The sequence below is a fragment of the Ambystoma mexicanum genome, chromosome 9 (assembly GCF_040938575.1).
Source record: "Ambystoma mexicanum isolate Mex_15411 chromosome 9, UKY_AmexF1_1, whole genome shotgun sequence".
Taxonomy (NCBI): domain Eukaryota; kingdom Metazoa; phylum Chordata; class Amphibia; order Caudata; family Ambystomatidae; genus Ambystoma; species Ambystoma mexicanum.
In genome coordinates this window covers 708,460,923-708,475,217 of record NC_090931.1, presented here as the reverse complement: position 1 = coordinate 708,475,217, position 14,295 = coordinate 708,460,923, and the positions used below count along the sequence as shown (strand labels likewise).

The 14,295-nt window shown below is 42.2% G+C and overlaps 1 protein-coding gene across 1 annotated transcript; it reads left to right on the top strand.

Moving 5' to 3' along the window:
• Nucleotides 1-3,128: 3,128 nt before the first annotated feature.
• On the top strand, nt 3,129-12,881 carry LOC138489717 (gamma-crystallin-3-like). Its single transcript, XM_069617361.1, has 3 exons — nt 3,129-3,137; nt 5,883-6,129; nt 12,613-12,881. The coding sequence occupies exons 1-3, from the start codon at nt 3,129-3,131 to the stop codon at nt 12,879-12,881; spliced, it is 525 nt and encodes a 174-aa protein (XP_069473462.1).
• The last annotated feature ends 1,414 nt before the right edge of the window (nt 12,882-14,295 follow it).

Below are 14,295 nucleotides of genomic sequence, written 5' to 3'. Positions count from 1 at the left end.
CATATTTATGGAATTTCAGCTACATTTCTGTAGGGTTTTCAATCAACCAAGATTTCAAAAATTGGTCCAAACAATTACAACTACATAATTAATTTCTGACATTAATAACCCATAAAGACAATAATAATAATAATAATAATAATAATAATAATAATAATAATAAAAATAGTGTAGCAGAGAGGAAAGGTGAACTTGAGAAGGGCTTCCACCATCTTGGGTTACCGTTTTGTCTCCCTTCTTTTCCGTCCCCTCCATTTCCTGCTGAACAAGGCACTATGGGTAATGATGTAATCAGGCATGGGTCAATTGTTATTTCAACAGGGATTGGTGCTCTTATAGTAGGCCTGCTTTGAGCCAATCCAAATAATACTTTGCATATAAGGAAGGGGTCTCCCACTCCTTCCTTGATTCATTTTTGGACACCATGAAGAATAAATCTATGGACCTACATTGGGAGTGTAGCCCATTTAAGGCACTCTGCCATAGAGGTGAAGATTAGAGGCATTCAAAGTGGTGGAAAGCTCTGCTTGCCAGTGACCCCGATGGCACACTGAGAGCGAACTGCTGCTGGACCAAGGTCTGAACTGCTGGCTGCACTGTAATGAGGGCCCTGTCCCTGGAGGTGATGCAGCACCTGTAAGTGCCAGCCAGACTCCTTAACATTGGATTGTGCTAGAAAGGATACTCCTTGTCCTAAGAACGGGGTCTCCCAGCAGCCTGCAAGAGTAGCTGGAATCCCGTGTCACAATTTCAAACAGGCATGTAATTGCATTTGACACTATTTGAACTGACCCAGGATCCGTTGTGCTGCTTTTGAAACTCTTCACATCTTTTGAACTGCTTGCCTCATCTTCAAACCAGCGTGCCAGTAGTGCTCACCACAACCATGACTCGAATGTCAGCTCACCGCTGCGGAAGACTTTAACTCTCTGTAACTTTGAGCACTCTACCGAACCTACAAGACCTCACCTCGACCCAACGCGAATACTAACTCCAAGTGCTGGAAACCATCACGCCATGAACTGACTCGAGCCCCGGTAACATGCACTCGAATTGACTCGATCACCGATCCACATCATTTCCATAACATCCATGTCTGTGGGGTTCTAATCACCAAAGAAAAGCGTGCACCCAAGATGACGCGCGCGTATACTTTTAGATTAATAATTTAGGCAGCGCGCCAACAGACCACGCAAGTGGCAGCAGTGTGCAGTACAAGACCACATCACATAGCATAACATAACATAACGTGTGTTAATATTTCAACTATGCTCAGAGAGACAAAGCTTCACCTCACTGTGAAGGTACTGATGAGGCCCAACAAGGCTGAAACATGTGTATGGGGTTGCTTTTGGTACTCTTGTTCAGAGAGGAATTGCCATAGCATTTCGGTGCTGGACTGCCCATGTGGGCGGGACAAAGACTGATATGCAAATGGTTATTTCCCATCTGTGAAAGGTACAGTGTGCAAAAAGCGTGTGCTGCAAACTCTCATCTCAGAACAGGTTATCATGCCATGTTCTTTCTGGAGAGAAGCGCCTGCTACCTTTTTTGATATTTCCCAACTGTGAAAGGTACAGTGTGCAAAAAGCATGTGCTGCAAACTCTCATCTCAGAACAGGTTATCATGCCATGTTCTTTCTGGAGAGAAGCGCCTGCTACCTTTTTTGAAATATTTGAAAGGAACTTGGGGTTGGTCACCCTGAGTTACCTGGGGGCAACCAGACGTGGACTCCCTGCTCACTGTGCTCAAAGAGACAAAGCTTCACCTCACTGATGAGGCCCAACAAGGCTGAAACACGTGTATGGGGTTGCTTTTGGTACTCTTGTTCAGAGAGGAATGGCCATAGCATTTTGGTGCTGGACTGCCCATGTGGGCGGGATAAAGACTGATATGCAAATGGTTATTTCCCATCTGTGAAAGGTACAGTGTGCAAAAAGCGTGTGCTGCAAACTCTCATCTCAGAACAGGTTATCATGCCATGTTCTTTCTGGAGAGAAGCGCCTGCTACCTTTTTTGAAATAACGTGTGTTAAAACTGGCAGATTTACAAAAGTTAATAGACTCACAAATTGTTTCTATTCCCTGACACATTTTACATTGGCCCGCCTAAGAACCACATAGGGCCAATTCACACATCATTGGGGCAGATAAGAAAGTGCACTGCTGTTCCTCCTGAGGAGTCAGGTGCATTTTATCTTTGCGTGAGTGAGATGTCAATAGGTTATCTGCTTTAAGTAGCAGGTTTTCCTTTTGTGAAATTAAAATGACAATGTGTTTCCCAGTAAAGTGCACACATTACCAATACTCCTGGGTGTATACCACCCCTGTAGTATGCGACATCCGGGCTGCTATATCCTGTAAACTCTCTTTCCACCAACCTCGGTGAAGCCCAACATACTTGTACTGTGTTGTATTGTTTCCTAGCCGGGTTTGCACTATATGTATTTATTTATTTTGCAAGTTATATACCCAGCCAGAAGGCATCTAGTCGCTGTTCTTACAGAAGAGGACACAACACGGTAGGTTACATAGTTACACATACATAGGACAGGCATAGTAAATCGAGTTGGCTACATTAGACATGTTTCTAAACTTGTTACTTATGCAGCTGGTTTGCTATTAGATAGTCTGAACGTAGTAGCGAGCCTCCTGTGTAAATAGGCACGTTTTCAATTGTTTTCGGAAGCCCCAGAATGAGTCTTCTGACCTTATAACACCAAATGCAAAAATGCAAAATACAAAAATACTTGAATAGGCCCAATGCTGAAAAATATAGCAAAGTACAACCGTGTTTTTATCAAAACACAGCCAACTTTGCAATAAGGAATACATGTAAGGTTGAGAAGATCCAGCTAACTCCATTGCCAGAAGCATCATGCTGCATGTGCAGTAGTCTACAGAGCACATCAATGCACTGATGCTCTCAGTAAGCAAAAATCAACAATGGCACCGCAGAACCAGACACACACCATGTACAGAGCTGCACATTTCCCTTACTAGGCAGAAAAGACAGAGAGCTATTCAATTCACGGGGCCCTGACCCTCCCTGGCATAAGGTATATAAGCCCGTTTTGGAGCGCATCCAAAATGTGGCAATTGCGTGACCCTTGCAAACCTTCGCAACGATGGGAAAGGTGAGAAAAGACTGTAGTGATTTTTTTAGAATTGACAGGTGATCTGATTTGCAGCAGTTTTACTCTGGATAGATCTTGTGAATTTCTAGATAAAGAACTAGGTTTGAGTTTGGGACTCAGTCACTTGTCATATTATGCATTTTCTTTTTTTTATATCCCAGTATACCATTTTGAGAGTCTTCTTTAAACTGTACAGTGGCCATGCTTAGGAACAGCCTTTAGGTCTATTTGCATAGGAACATCCTTCAAGCGGCTATGCATACGAACATCCTTTATGTGGTTATGCAAACAAACAACCTTGGTGTGGAAATGCAAATGGACATTGTTTAGGTGGTGATGCAGACGAACATCCTTTATGTGGTGATGCATAGGAATAATCCTTTATGTGGTCATGCATAGGAACATCCTTTTTGTGGGGATACATATGGACATACTTTAAGCTTAAATTAAGAGGACCATCTGTATATGGTGATACATAGGAACACCCTTTATGTGCTATTGCATAGGAACAACCTTTGTGTGTGGATACATATGGGCATACTTTATTCTTTGATGCAGAGGAACACATTTTAGGTGTTGATACTTACGAGCATCCTTTATGTGGTTATGCAAAGGAACAGCCGTTGAGTGGGGATGCATATGTACATCCTTTAAGCTGGAGTTGCATAGGAACAACCTTTTTGTGGTGATACATAGGAACATCCTGTATGTGGTGATACATAGGAACATCCTGTATGTGGTGAAGCATAGGAACATCCTGTATGTGGTGATGCATAGGAACATCCTTTGTGTGGGGATATATATGGACATACTTTATGATTTGATGCAGAGGAACATCTTTTAGGTGATGATGCATAGGAACATTCCTTATGTGAGGATACATAGGCGCATCCTTTATGTGAGGCATAGGAAATCCTCTAGTTGGCAATGCATTGGAACATCTCTTATGCAGTGATGCATAGGAACATCCATTAGAGTGCGATGCATACTAACATCCTTTATAATAATACCAATAATCATAATAATGTATTTCTTATTTAGCGCTATATGCAGATGAATAGGAACATCCTTCATGTGGGGAAACATAGTACATCCTTTTGCTGGCATAGCATTGGAACCTCCCTTATGCAGTGATGCATAGGAATATCATATAGGGTGCGATGCATAGTAACATCCTCTGCGTGGGGATGCAATGGAACATCTTTTAGATAATATGAAGGTTATTTTCAAGAAGTCAAATGAAGGGATCAGCTAAGATCACTGGTTCCAGACTTGCTAACAAGAAAACCAAACGTGTTATTAGGAAAACTTTATCTATCTCCTAGGGAAATGCATATGAATGTGGGGCATTAACCCCTCTTTTAATTAGGAGTAGCAATAACATGCTACGTTTTAACTGTGACCTACTATTGACTTACTGCTTGAGAAGGACTCTTCCATTCACAAAGAAGCTACTAGGAGTATCTTTGACTTACATTCCTGACATACTATAGTAAAGAGAAGAGTAAATCAGGAGTAAGTTACAGTTTCTCCTAGTAACGTATTTGTGAATCAGCTCCATTGTCCGTAGCCTCAAAGGGCCACCTATAAACTCAGGACTACAAGAATGCAAAGTTGAAACCAGGACTGGACTAGTGTCTTCTGAATGGAATGGACAATGTTGGCATGTATGCTGTATGTATTGAACAGGCCCACACAGTGCCCCCTTGTGCCGATGCCATTAGGCAAATAGACTGGTAGTTATGCAAGAGGAGTGCTCCATGTTATGTTGTCACCCACAAAGTCTAGTAACTGTTGCTCAAAAGTGGGCAGTGGATCTTTTTCCTAAGACGGCAGAAGGTCTTTAGGAATTAAACATTGCTGTATACAAGTCATAAAGAACAACAATGTTGGTCTTGTAGCTGAAACTTGAAATTAAATAGGCCAATTCACAAATAACATAATGTTATGTTTGTTGACTTGCCCTCTATGATAACACGTGTTTCGGCGAAACCATCGCCTTTTTCAAATCAGGGCTAATGTTTTAATTTGGATATTCATAATATTTGAAACGTTCATTACTGTGGACTCGAATAAGTCATGGGTTAAATCCCTTCAGGGAAATCATTGAAATGTTGAGAAGCTGACCATCAACATCCTACAGTTGAACATTTCACTTTATCTCCAGAACTGGACGCTAGTTTTTACAGGCAGCCTAGTAAACTTGCAGCTCCTTTCTTGACGGGCGCGTAGACCATAACCATGAAATTCCGAGCCGCATCAGATGCCGCCACACCGCGGCCTCGGTCGTCCAACGCTAACACCAACACTAGCCCTCTGCAGGTGTGGCGGCATCAGTGAACGGTTTGCTAAAACAAACAGGGCGCTGAGGTCAAACCCTTGGGAAACCCACACCAGAAAGGTTCCTCAATCATTATCAATTCACAAATAAGTTACTACAAGTAACTCTAATTTACTCTGAACTTAAACCTGGAGAAGCTACATGATTCACACATGGTGGCTTTGTCCCTCACCCCGTAAATCAAGAGAAAATTAGAGTTACATAGTTACCCATTTGTTTATAAAGTAGCCGTCTCCAGGTTTATCTAAGGGTAAGTCAGAGCTACTTAACATGTTTGCAAATTATCCCAGAAGTGTCCAACATTATTTGAAAACTAGTACCACCAAGCCTCAGTTTGATCCCCACATTAATTAGTTGTCAAACACAATGGGGAATCATGAACATATATTTTCTCTCTGTTATAGATCATCTTCTACGAGGACCAAAACTTCCAGGGGCGCTCCTACGAGTGCAGCTCTGAATGTCCAAATCTGAGCTCTTTCTTCAGCCGCTGCAACTCCATCCGGGTGGAATGTGGGAACTGGATGCTGTATGAGAACCCAAACTACAGGGGATATCAGTACTTCTTGAGAAAGGGGGAGTACCCCGACTTCCAGCAGTGGATGGGGTACAATGAATCCATCCGGTCCTGCCGCTTAATCTCACAGGTAAGTTATTTCTGTAGAGCTTGGAATGAGAACAACGTTAATTTCAAGAGATTGCATTCTTTAAAGAAAAAACACTGTATTAGTCTTGCAAATATATCAATGAACAGCCACAAGGGTGCTGTTCTGCAGTTTCTGTTACCTGTTTTTAGCTTTTCCCTCTCTCTCACAAGGGCAGAACATGAGGCTCTCCTTTTGACAGACGGAAACCCAAAGACAAGTTAAAGTTGGTCTTGCATAGAAAGAACAATCATGTGTTTAAGGTCAACGCGCTGCGCACATTATTACGTCCAGGTCAAATATTGATATTGAGATTTATATTTTATTTCTATCGCGCTCTTACACAAGTGTTTCAGAGCGCGACAAGGCAAGGGAGGGGAACAGGGGAGAACAAAACAATGATCTTACTAGGCCCACTGACATTGAGAACACGCAAGTGCATGGGAGAGGGAGAGGGGAAAAGTTCATGGAAGGGTGGAGAAATGGAAAGTGCGAAGTAAAGGAGAAACAGATAAATAATAAATAAATAAATAATAAAGGCAACAAACAGTGACAGTGCAGCCAGCAATTTGCAAGTGCTAGGCTTAAGGCAGCAGACAGGGTAGGTCTAATAAGTGCAGGAAGAAAAAGAGGGGGGCTGTATGGGTACAGATACAGACCCCAGTGCAAGGGGTGGCCCGGAGGGTGGCAGGGTGAGCAGGTACTTGGGCACAGAGGACAGAGGGTGGCCAGGTGCACGGTGCCAAGAGAGAACAGATCAGCAGGGGAGAAGGGGAGCGAAGGCAGAAGAAAAGAGGATGGTCTTGAGGTGCTTCCGGAACCAGAGATAGTTCTCCTCAAGTTTTAGAGTGGCAGGGAGGCTGTTCCACAGGGAGGCCCCAGCTGAAGACAGAGATCTATCACCAGCTCGTTTCTTTGAAAAACGACTGACCCTTAGGGAGTTAGAGGTAGACATATCCTTAGACGATTACCTGAGGCGATATGCCCCGAGGTGGCGGGCTGTTACCCATGGGGTGGGCCCAGCCACCGAAGGGCATATCACCATTAGCACTCATGTAGTGCACTCGCAGCGTCCCGTTCTTGGAGAGAAAATACTATGCCAACTTGGCCGCCAGGGAATTGGAAGGCGGAGCTCCATATTGAGCCCCTCTTCCATTTTCATGGCAGCCATACAGTTAAAGGAGCTACGGCGGCGGATCCCTGCCACCACAATCAGGTAAGTGGGATGGGGGGAGAGAGAGTGAACAAAAAGAAAACACGGGGTTGGTGGGGAAAGAGGGCGGGCGGGGGAGACAGCCATCAAGCGACTTGCAACGCAGGCTTTCACTGGTAGTGTCAGCCCACATTCCTAGCCATCTGATTGGCTGGTTCTCCCGCCCAGGGTGCAAATTATATAAATAATACAGTAATACAACATAATACAGGTAGAAAATACAATGATGTAAAATAGGATGGGCTTACACTGAAAAGAACTGTTACAGGAGAATGCATAAGAGCTACATTATGGGGAATAGAGGAAGTGAAACCAAATGGCAAAAACGTGACAATAATTCAAAGTGGTGGGTACCATTGGTTCCTACATACACAAAATGCCTAAACATCTCTTGTTGCATCCTTTTGTAGTAAGAACTTAGTTTAGCATCCCAGAAGAAAAGTTCTTGCATTGCTGCAACACATGCCATGTTATTTAGAAGACTAATGTGACAAAATAGTTTGGAAGCATTGGAATAACTATCATGGAAGCGGTCGCCAAAATGGTAGTGCCGCCGAAGACAGAGAGAGTTATGGTTCTTGTGTTAAATAAAAAAGATGATTTTGCAGTTCTTTGTATATTGTGAGACACCCTAAATTGAGAGAACGTTATACAATTGATTTGTGATCACAACCAAATCCAAGGTAGTGTGAAAAACGTTAGATACCTGAGGCATTTTGGCAACACAATCCCCCCAACAAGACATCAATCATTGCCTCATGAAAAGAGACTGTGAGCAACACCATAAACAATTCCAGACAGAAGCTCTTTGTACCAATAGATATTGCTTTATGAAACAGAACAGACTTTCTTAGATGAGGCCACTCTAACCAGCAGATGAACCATGAGCAGGGGAACAAGAAACCTCAGAATTGGCCAAGTGAGCCCAATTGCCCCATGAAGAGGTATTACGCATCCTGGGAAAGTGGAAGAGAATTTAATATGAACATAACACATGTGATGGAAGAGGAATCTGGGGGTAAAGTTGCTGGTAACATTGGTATCCAGATATAAACCTTCTGTGCCTTTGCTGCTATCAAAGGGAAAGGGTTTTATTTGTAAGCCACTTTGGGGGACACGCGTGGGTTGCTAACTCCAAGACAGGTTTGTTATGTTTCTTTAGGTTTCTATCCACAGCAGAGACATGTTGTGTTTATTCCCCGCCCTGAGTCCGTGTAAACCCCTAATCAGGACACTATCCTTGAATCACATCAATGGAAATTGGGGTGCTTCCCAGTGGGCTTCTGACAAACACACAGATCCATAACAAACATTTAGAATTCTGAGCCAAATCCTGTACTTACCCAAGAAAATGCAACGGGGCGAGAACAACGTTTACAATTCCATAAACAATTACCACATGATGCTAAACATTGTTCATTTTCATGGACTATTCCCAACAGGACTCAGGAAACGGATGTTTCTAACATAATAAACACTGAATGTGTGGCCGATGATCTGATCAACTCTACTAAGAGATCCTTCAACTCCTACTACACTAAAAGAAAGATCAGCTGGAAAGTGTGGCCAAGTCCAACAGTTCATCTATACTCACTTTCTTCAGGTTCCTGCAGTAAACACATGCAAAAAGACAAAGAAAGACCTATACTCATACGTGACAGAGATTTCACTTGTAGAATTAAGGACAGAGAAACTGTACTCTTCCCTAGGGTTTCTGGAGAAGAATGCTCGGACCCCGGAGCACAACTGAAACAGTCCTCTTTCGATGTGCAATTGAACTCATCAGGTTTTGATTTGAAGTCTCATGTTCAAAGCAAAAGTCCAGATCAATACGTATATTGCATAACTCGCTTGTCCTGTTGAAGTGAGATGTTAAGCAGTAGCGATAATCGACATCCGCCCTGATTACAAGCTCCAACAGAGAACATGAATGACCGCTAAACAAGATACTCCGTAGATTAAAGACCATTCGAAAAATTAGCCCAGGTGCAAAGTTAATGGTCTCTGGAGTCCCGCCTTACTGCATAATTGAAAGGCTTTCTTTCCACCTACAAGTACAAGGTCCAAGACCATGGTTCAAGGCCTTCTTATAAGTTAACTTCTTAGCGAGCATGCGCCTGATTTACAAAAGCGTTTTGGAATGGGTAATCCCCATTGGAAAACAGGCCCCAAGTCTTTAAGAAGGTGTAATAATTCCCTTAAAACTCCAACCACTTACATTATAAGAAACCAGTGCACAGGGGCATGAAGAAGCCATGTAAAGTTGCCTAAGTGAGCCGCTGTCAGTACATTTCTGTGCTCTTTCCTTATGTTATTGGACTACATATAACTACTCATCGGACCCTCGCTTTCCTATCATAACCACCGATCCATTCCTTTTCATTAAAACGCTAGCCCAAGTCCCCTAAAAAGGAAGAAATGCCTTAATGAGAACTGCATATGAAGCTTGCAGGGCAGTACAAATATGGTCGGCTGCCCGTGAAGAAGCTGAGGGCCAGATTCCCAAAACAAGGGCCTCTCCACACCAGCGCCAAAAAAAGTAGCAGCCCAATTCACAGGGGCATCTGAATGAGCACATCTCAGATGCTAATTTTTTCCCCTTTGCACATTTGTGCAAACAATGGATAATTTCTGGGCATTTTAAAGTGCATCTTGAATTCACAAACGGGTGGCGCTTTAAAATTCCCAGAAATGATGGTCATCATCCTGTACTTTTTGAAACAGGTGCAGGCGGTGGTGCAAATCATGACAGGGTCATTTCTGAAGGACGGGATCCCAATTAAGGGACATGAATGAGCTTCCATTTAGGGTAATTCTGAGCCTGTCCTGATTTGTTTTTGAAGTGTAACTTCTGTGTATTAAACCGCGCCTGTCACACTAGCATTTCCATCCCCCAAACGGGCATGCAAATACCTTTTCTGTCGCTTCACAGAGGCAGGCCCTTTAACGGCCTGTCTCAGTGAAAGGGACCCTGCCATAAATTAGTGTCCCCAGGGGTAGACTGGCCTACAGGGAACCCTGGAGATTTCACAGTGGGCCTCTGAATTGTGGGCCTCATTTGTGTGGTTACTTATTTTACTTCTCTTCCTCCACTCTAGCACGTCATTCATCATCGTCACAGCCCTAACACAGCGGGTCGTACCACCTACCTGCATTTATAAATGCCTGTGTTAGTTGTCCGTTATCTATGTTGGTCCACCCATGTATTGTCCCGAGTGACTGTTCCATTTACTCCCCGCCACAACCTGTTCAGAATGTCACTCAAACTCACCCCGTTGTAAGAAGCTCACTGCTTCTTGTCAAATCTGAGTTCTTATCTATTTATACGTTCTTTTGTGATCAAAAGAGCTTTGTTCCTCCCTGTCTATAAAAAATAAATAAATATACATATAAAGAAATGTACACATTTTCTTATGGGAATGTGCTTGGTCTAGTTCACAATGTGTAATATGGGGCCACTTTGAAAAACATTTTCAGGGCCACCTTTTATTCCCAGTCCATCCCCACTAATGCATGCAAAGGGTCACCTTTGTGAATAAGGTGACCTGTGCATATCTGAAAAATAGCGCAAATGAAACAAGCACATTATCTGGGGTTTTGCTCAAACCATTAAGCGCATGCTGCTTGTATGGCATATTTTTTCCGCCATTTCGGACTTATCAAAGAATTTACATTAAAAGCACTGCGAAACAAGTCAGGCTTAAATGTCTTTCTTATTACTTCTTTAATGTATTAAATAATGTAATACTCGAGTTGTTAATTAAAAACAACACATTCCTATTAGCTTTATTGGTTTCACAAGAATATGGATTTGGGGTTAAATATTTTCTGCATTTTTTCTGGATAACACTAACTTTCCAGAACAGTGCCATTTTGGTTTCCCAACTTGTATTTCTAAATGTCATGAAAGTGGAACATAGTGTGCAGTAGTGAAGCACCTCACATATCCTGCCAAAGCTCCATCAGCACCGTCAATTTAGGCGAACCCATTGAGAGGAACCAAAAAACCACACTTTCTACTTTTCAAAGTAATTCATTTTTCTTAAATGTATTAGCCATAGTGTATGGCAGGTGGATAGAAGTGGCTGGAAGTGTTTTGTGTCATTTGAGAAGATGGCCGCACAATTCTATTTGTAGTAAAGAGTGTATGATTTGGAGTATATTTTCTCTATAACCCACACATGTACAAGTGTACAGGGCCAGTAATGGCCCATCACCAGAGCCTAGCTAGGCTTGAATGAAGCAAGGGCCTCTGCGATGGCTCAGGGAATAGTATCCTGAATGCATGAGTGATAGAATGCTTCCAGTTAGGAGCATCAAATATCCCATTGAAAAAAGTTTAAACCCTGGGGGTACTGTTCGATCAGCGCCTCTCTATGAAGCCACATGTAAGCAGCTTAGTGTCCTCCTGTACCTGCTATGTAAAGTTGCTTGCTCACCTTAGACCTTTAATTTCTCAGGATAATGCGGAAACCATTGCTGGAGCGATTATAGGGGCAAAAATTGATTATTGCTCATGTCTATTAATAGGTATTTATAAAGCTGTCTGTGATAAATTACAGGTATCCCTAAACAGAGCTGTATGGGTGGTGATGGGGCTTGCGCGTAGAGACCATGTGACTGCAGCAAGACGCGCTCTTTGTTGGCTACCAGTCAAATCAAGAATTCTCTTTTGTATCTTGACCATCACGCAGAAGTGCTTACATGGAAAAATGCCCTCATACTTACAAGAACTTCTGATTAATAAAACCTGTGTCAGACTATTAAGATCTAGCAATCAGAACTATTTAACTATCTCCAGATGTGGAACTGTGAAGGTCTCTAACAAAGCCTTCTTTTGAAATTGCTCGGAAGGCCTGCAATGATCTTCCGTTGGAGCTAAGATGCATGGATTCAGCAGATATATTCAAAAGGAAATTAAAGACTCACCGGTTTGCCTAAAATAACAGGATCACAATTGCCATATGAATTTGCTTCATGTTCTGAATCTTTGGACCTAATTGTTGTATGTTGTTTTGTTTTTGTTGTGCCCTTAAGCCCAATGGACAATGGTTGCGCATAACACATTTATTAAAAGTAAAAGTAGTTTCTATAGAAGCATCATATCTCGGCTCATCAATACTGGTAGAGGGAAGGATCCCAGGCAGGACATTGCCAACTCTTTTGTGGTTTCTGAAAGTGTTTTCTTTTTGTGATAAACAGATAAATGTTATAATTTAGAAGATTGATTTTTCCTAACACAATATTTCCTCTCCTGCTTATCATTGTAGAACCCAGGCTCCTCCAGACTAAGGATTTATGAGAGGGAAGACTTTAAAGGACAAATGATGGAATTTAGCGACGACTGCCCTCATGTTTATGAACAATTCCGTTTCCATGACATCCACTCCTGCAATGAGTTCGAGGGACACTGGATCTTCTATGAGGAGCCCAACTACAGAGGGCGACAGTACTACCTGAGACCCGGAGAGTACAGGAGATATAGTGATTGGGGGGCTGTCAGTTCCAGGGTTGGATCTTTCAGAAGAGTCCGTGAATTTTACTAGGATGCTACACAGGTGTACGGCACTGTTTACTCTCAGAATAAATACAATCTCTAAAAACTGGATTGTGAAATACTTTATAATGTATGCAAAGTTTGAAAGAAATGTTCTTAAAATGGATGAGCATCTGCAATTATTTAGACATCAATCGATTTCCAGCATCTTACTCATCTTGCAGACGCGTTCCATGTTAAGTTTGAGCTCTGGTTCTCAAAAGCGGAGCATAGAGAAGATTTTGGATAATCAAATGCATTAAAATCTGACCTCAACAGTATACCTCTAGAATTAGTTTCATTTAAGTCAGGGTGAACATCATCGACTATCATAATTAACAACATTCTATGAAAAGAGAAATCAGAAAAAATAGTTAAGAATAAAACAAGCTTACACCATTTATCATATGGCAGTCATAGCCTCAAGTTCCAGGTCTGTCATAATATTTGAGTTACAACCTGACAGGTCTAAGTGCTATCATCATATGACAAGCAGTACCTCTGATACGCCATCTAAGGCCCGTATTGTCTCATATGTTTGGCATGAGCGCCATATATAAGGTGCAGCCTCACATGCTTATTCCGCTGCTGGCGAAGGACCCAGGTCTAGGATTCTGTTTTGTAGGAAATTCATCGGCGCAGTGACATGTTTCAATGCAATGCATACATTTGAAAAACAAGTGAAAACCCTAGGATTTACCCCTATCGTACAACTTCCGTATGCCTTGATGGGGGTTTTACCCCACACACACACACACACACACACACACAGTTCTGTTGCCCTTCTTTGCACCCTCGGTAGGCTTTTAATTCTTCCTTCCAAATTTCGATTTTGTTATCAAAGGCCATTTTTTGCTTTTAACAGAGTTACGCTTAATTATTGGTTTAGCTACATGTTTATTTACTTCTACCACCCATCCCTCCGTTCACTTTTTTGGACATAATACACTTTTTTTATATGAACATCTTATGATATATGGTCTTATGTTTTGTTATGCCATATTTGCAATGGTTTGTAACTTTGTGCAAAGTAGACAAGGGCTGTGATGCAGCAAGAAGGTGACATGTAGCACTGCAAAAACTGCCAAAAAATTAAATAACACATGCCAGCATCATTCCATTCAAGAAAAGGGACACTTTATGCAAAGTAGTCCTATCAATGCATAATCTACAACCCTTCTGCCCGCTATTAAAAGGACTAGGCAACTGCAAATCAGGTTGAGAAGGGACGACAAGGCTGGATTATGCAGCTTAACTCCCAGAAGAGCCCAGCTTCAGCCCAAGAGGAATCCAACCTCCAAACACTAATATTACCATTCCCATGATGGACAATGAGCTAACACTGCAGCCTCAAGATAACACAGCGGTAAAGACATTCTTCTTCCCCCTACGATGTATTAGATGGATACTACACTTTCTTGCTT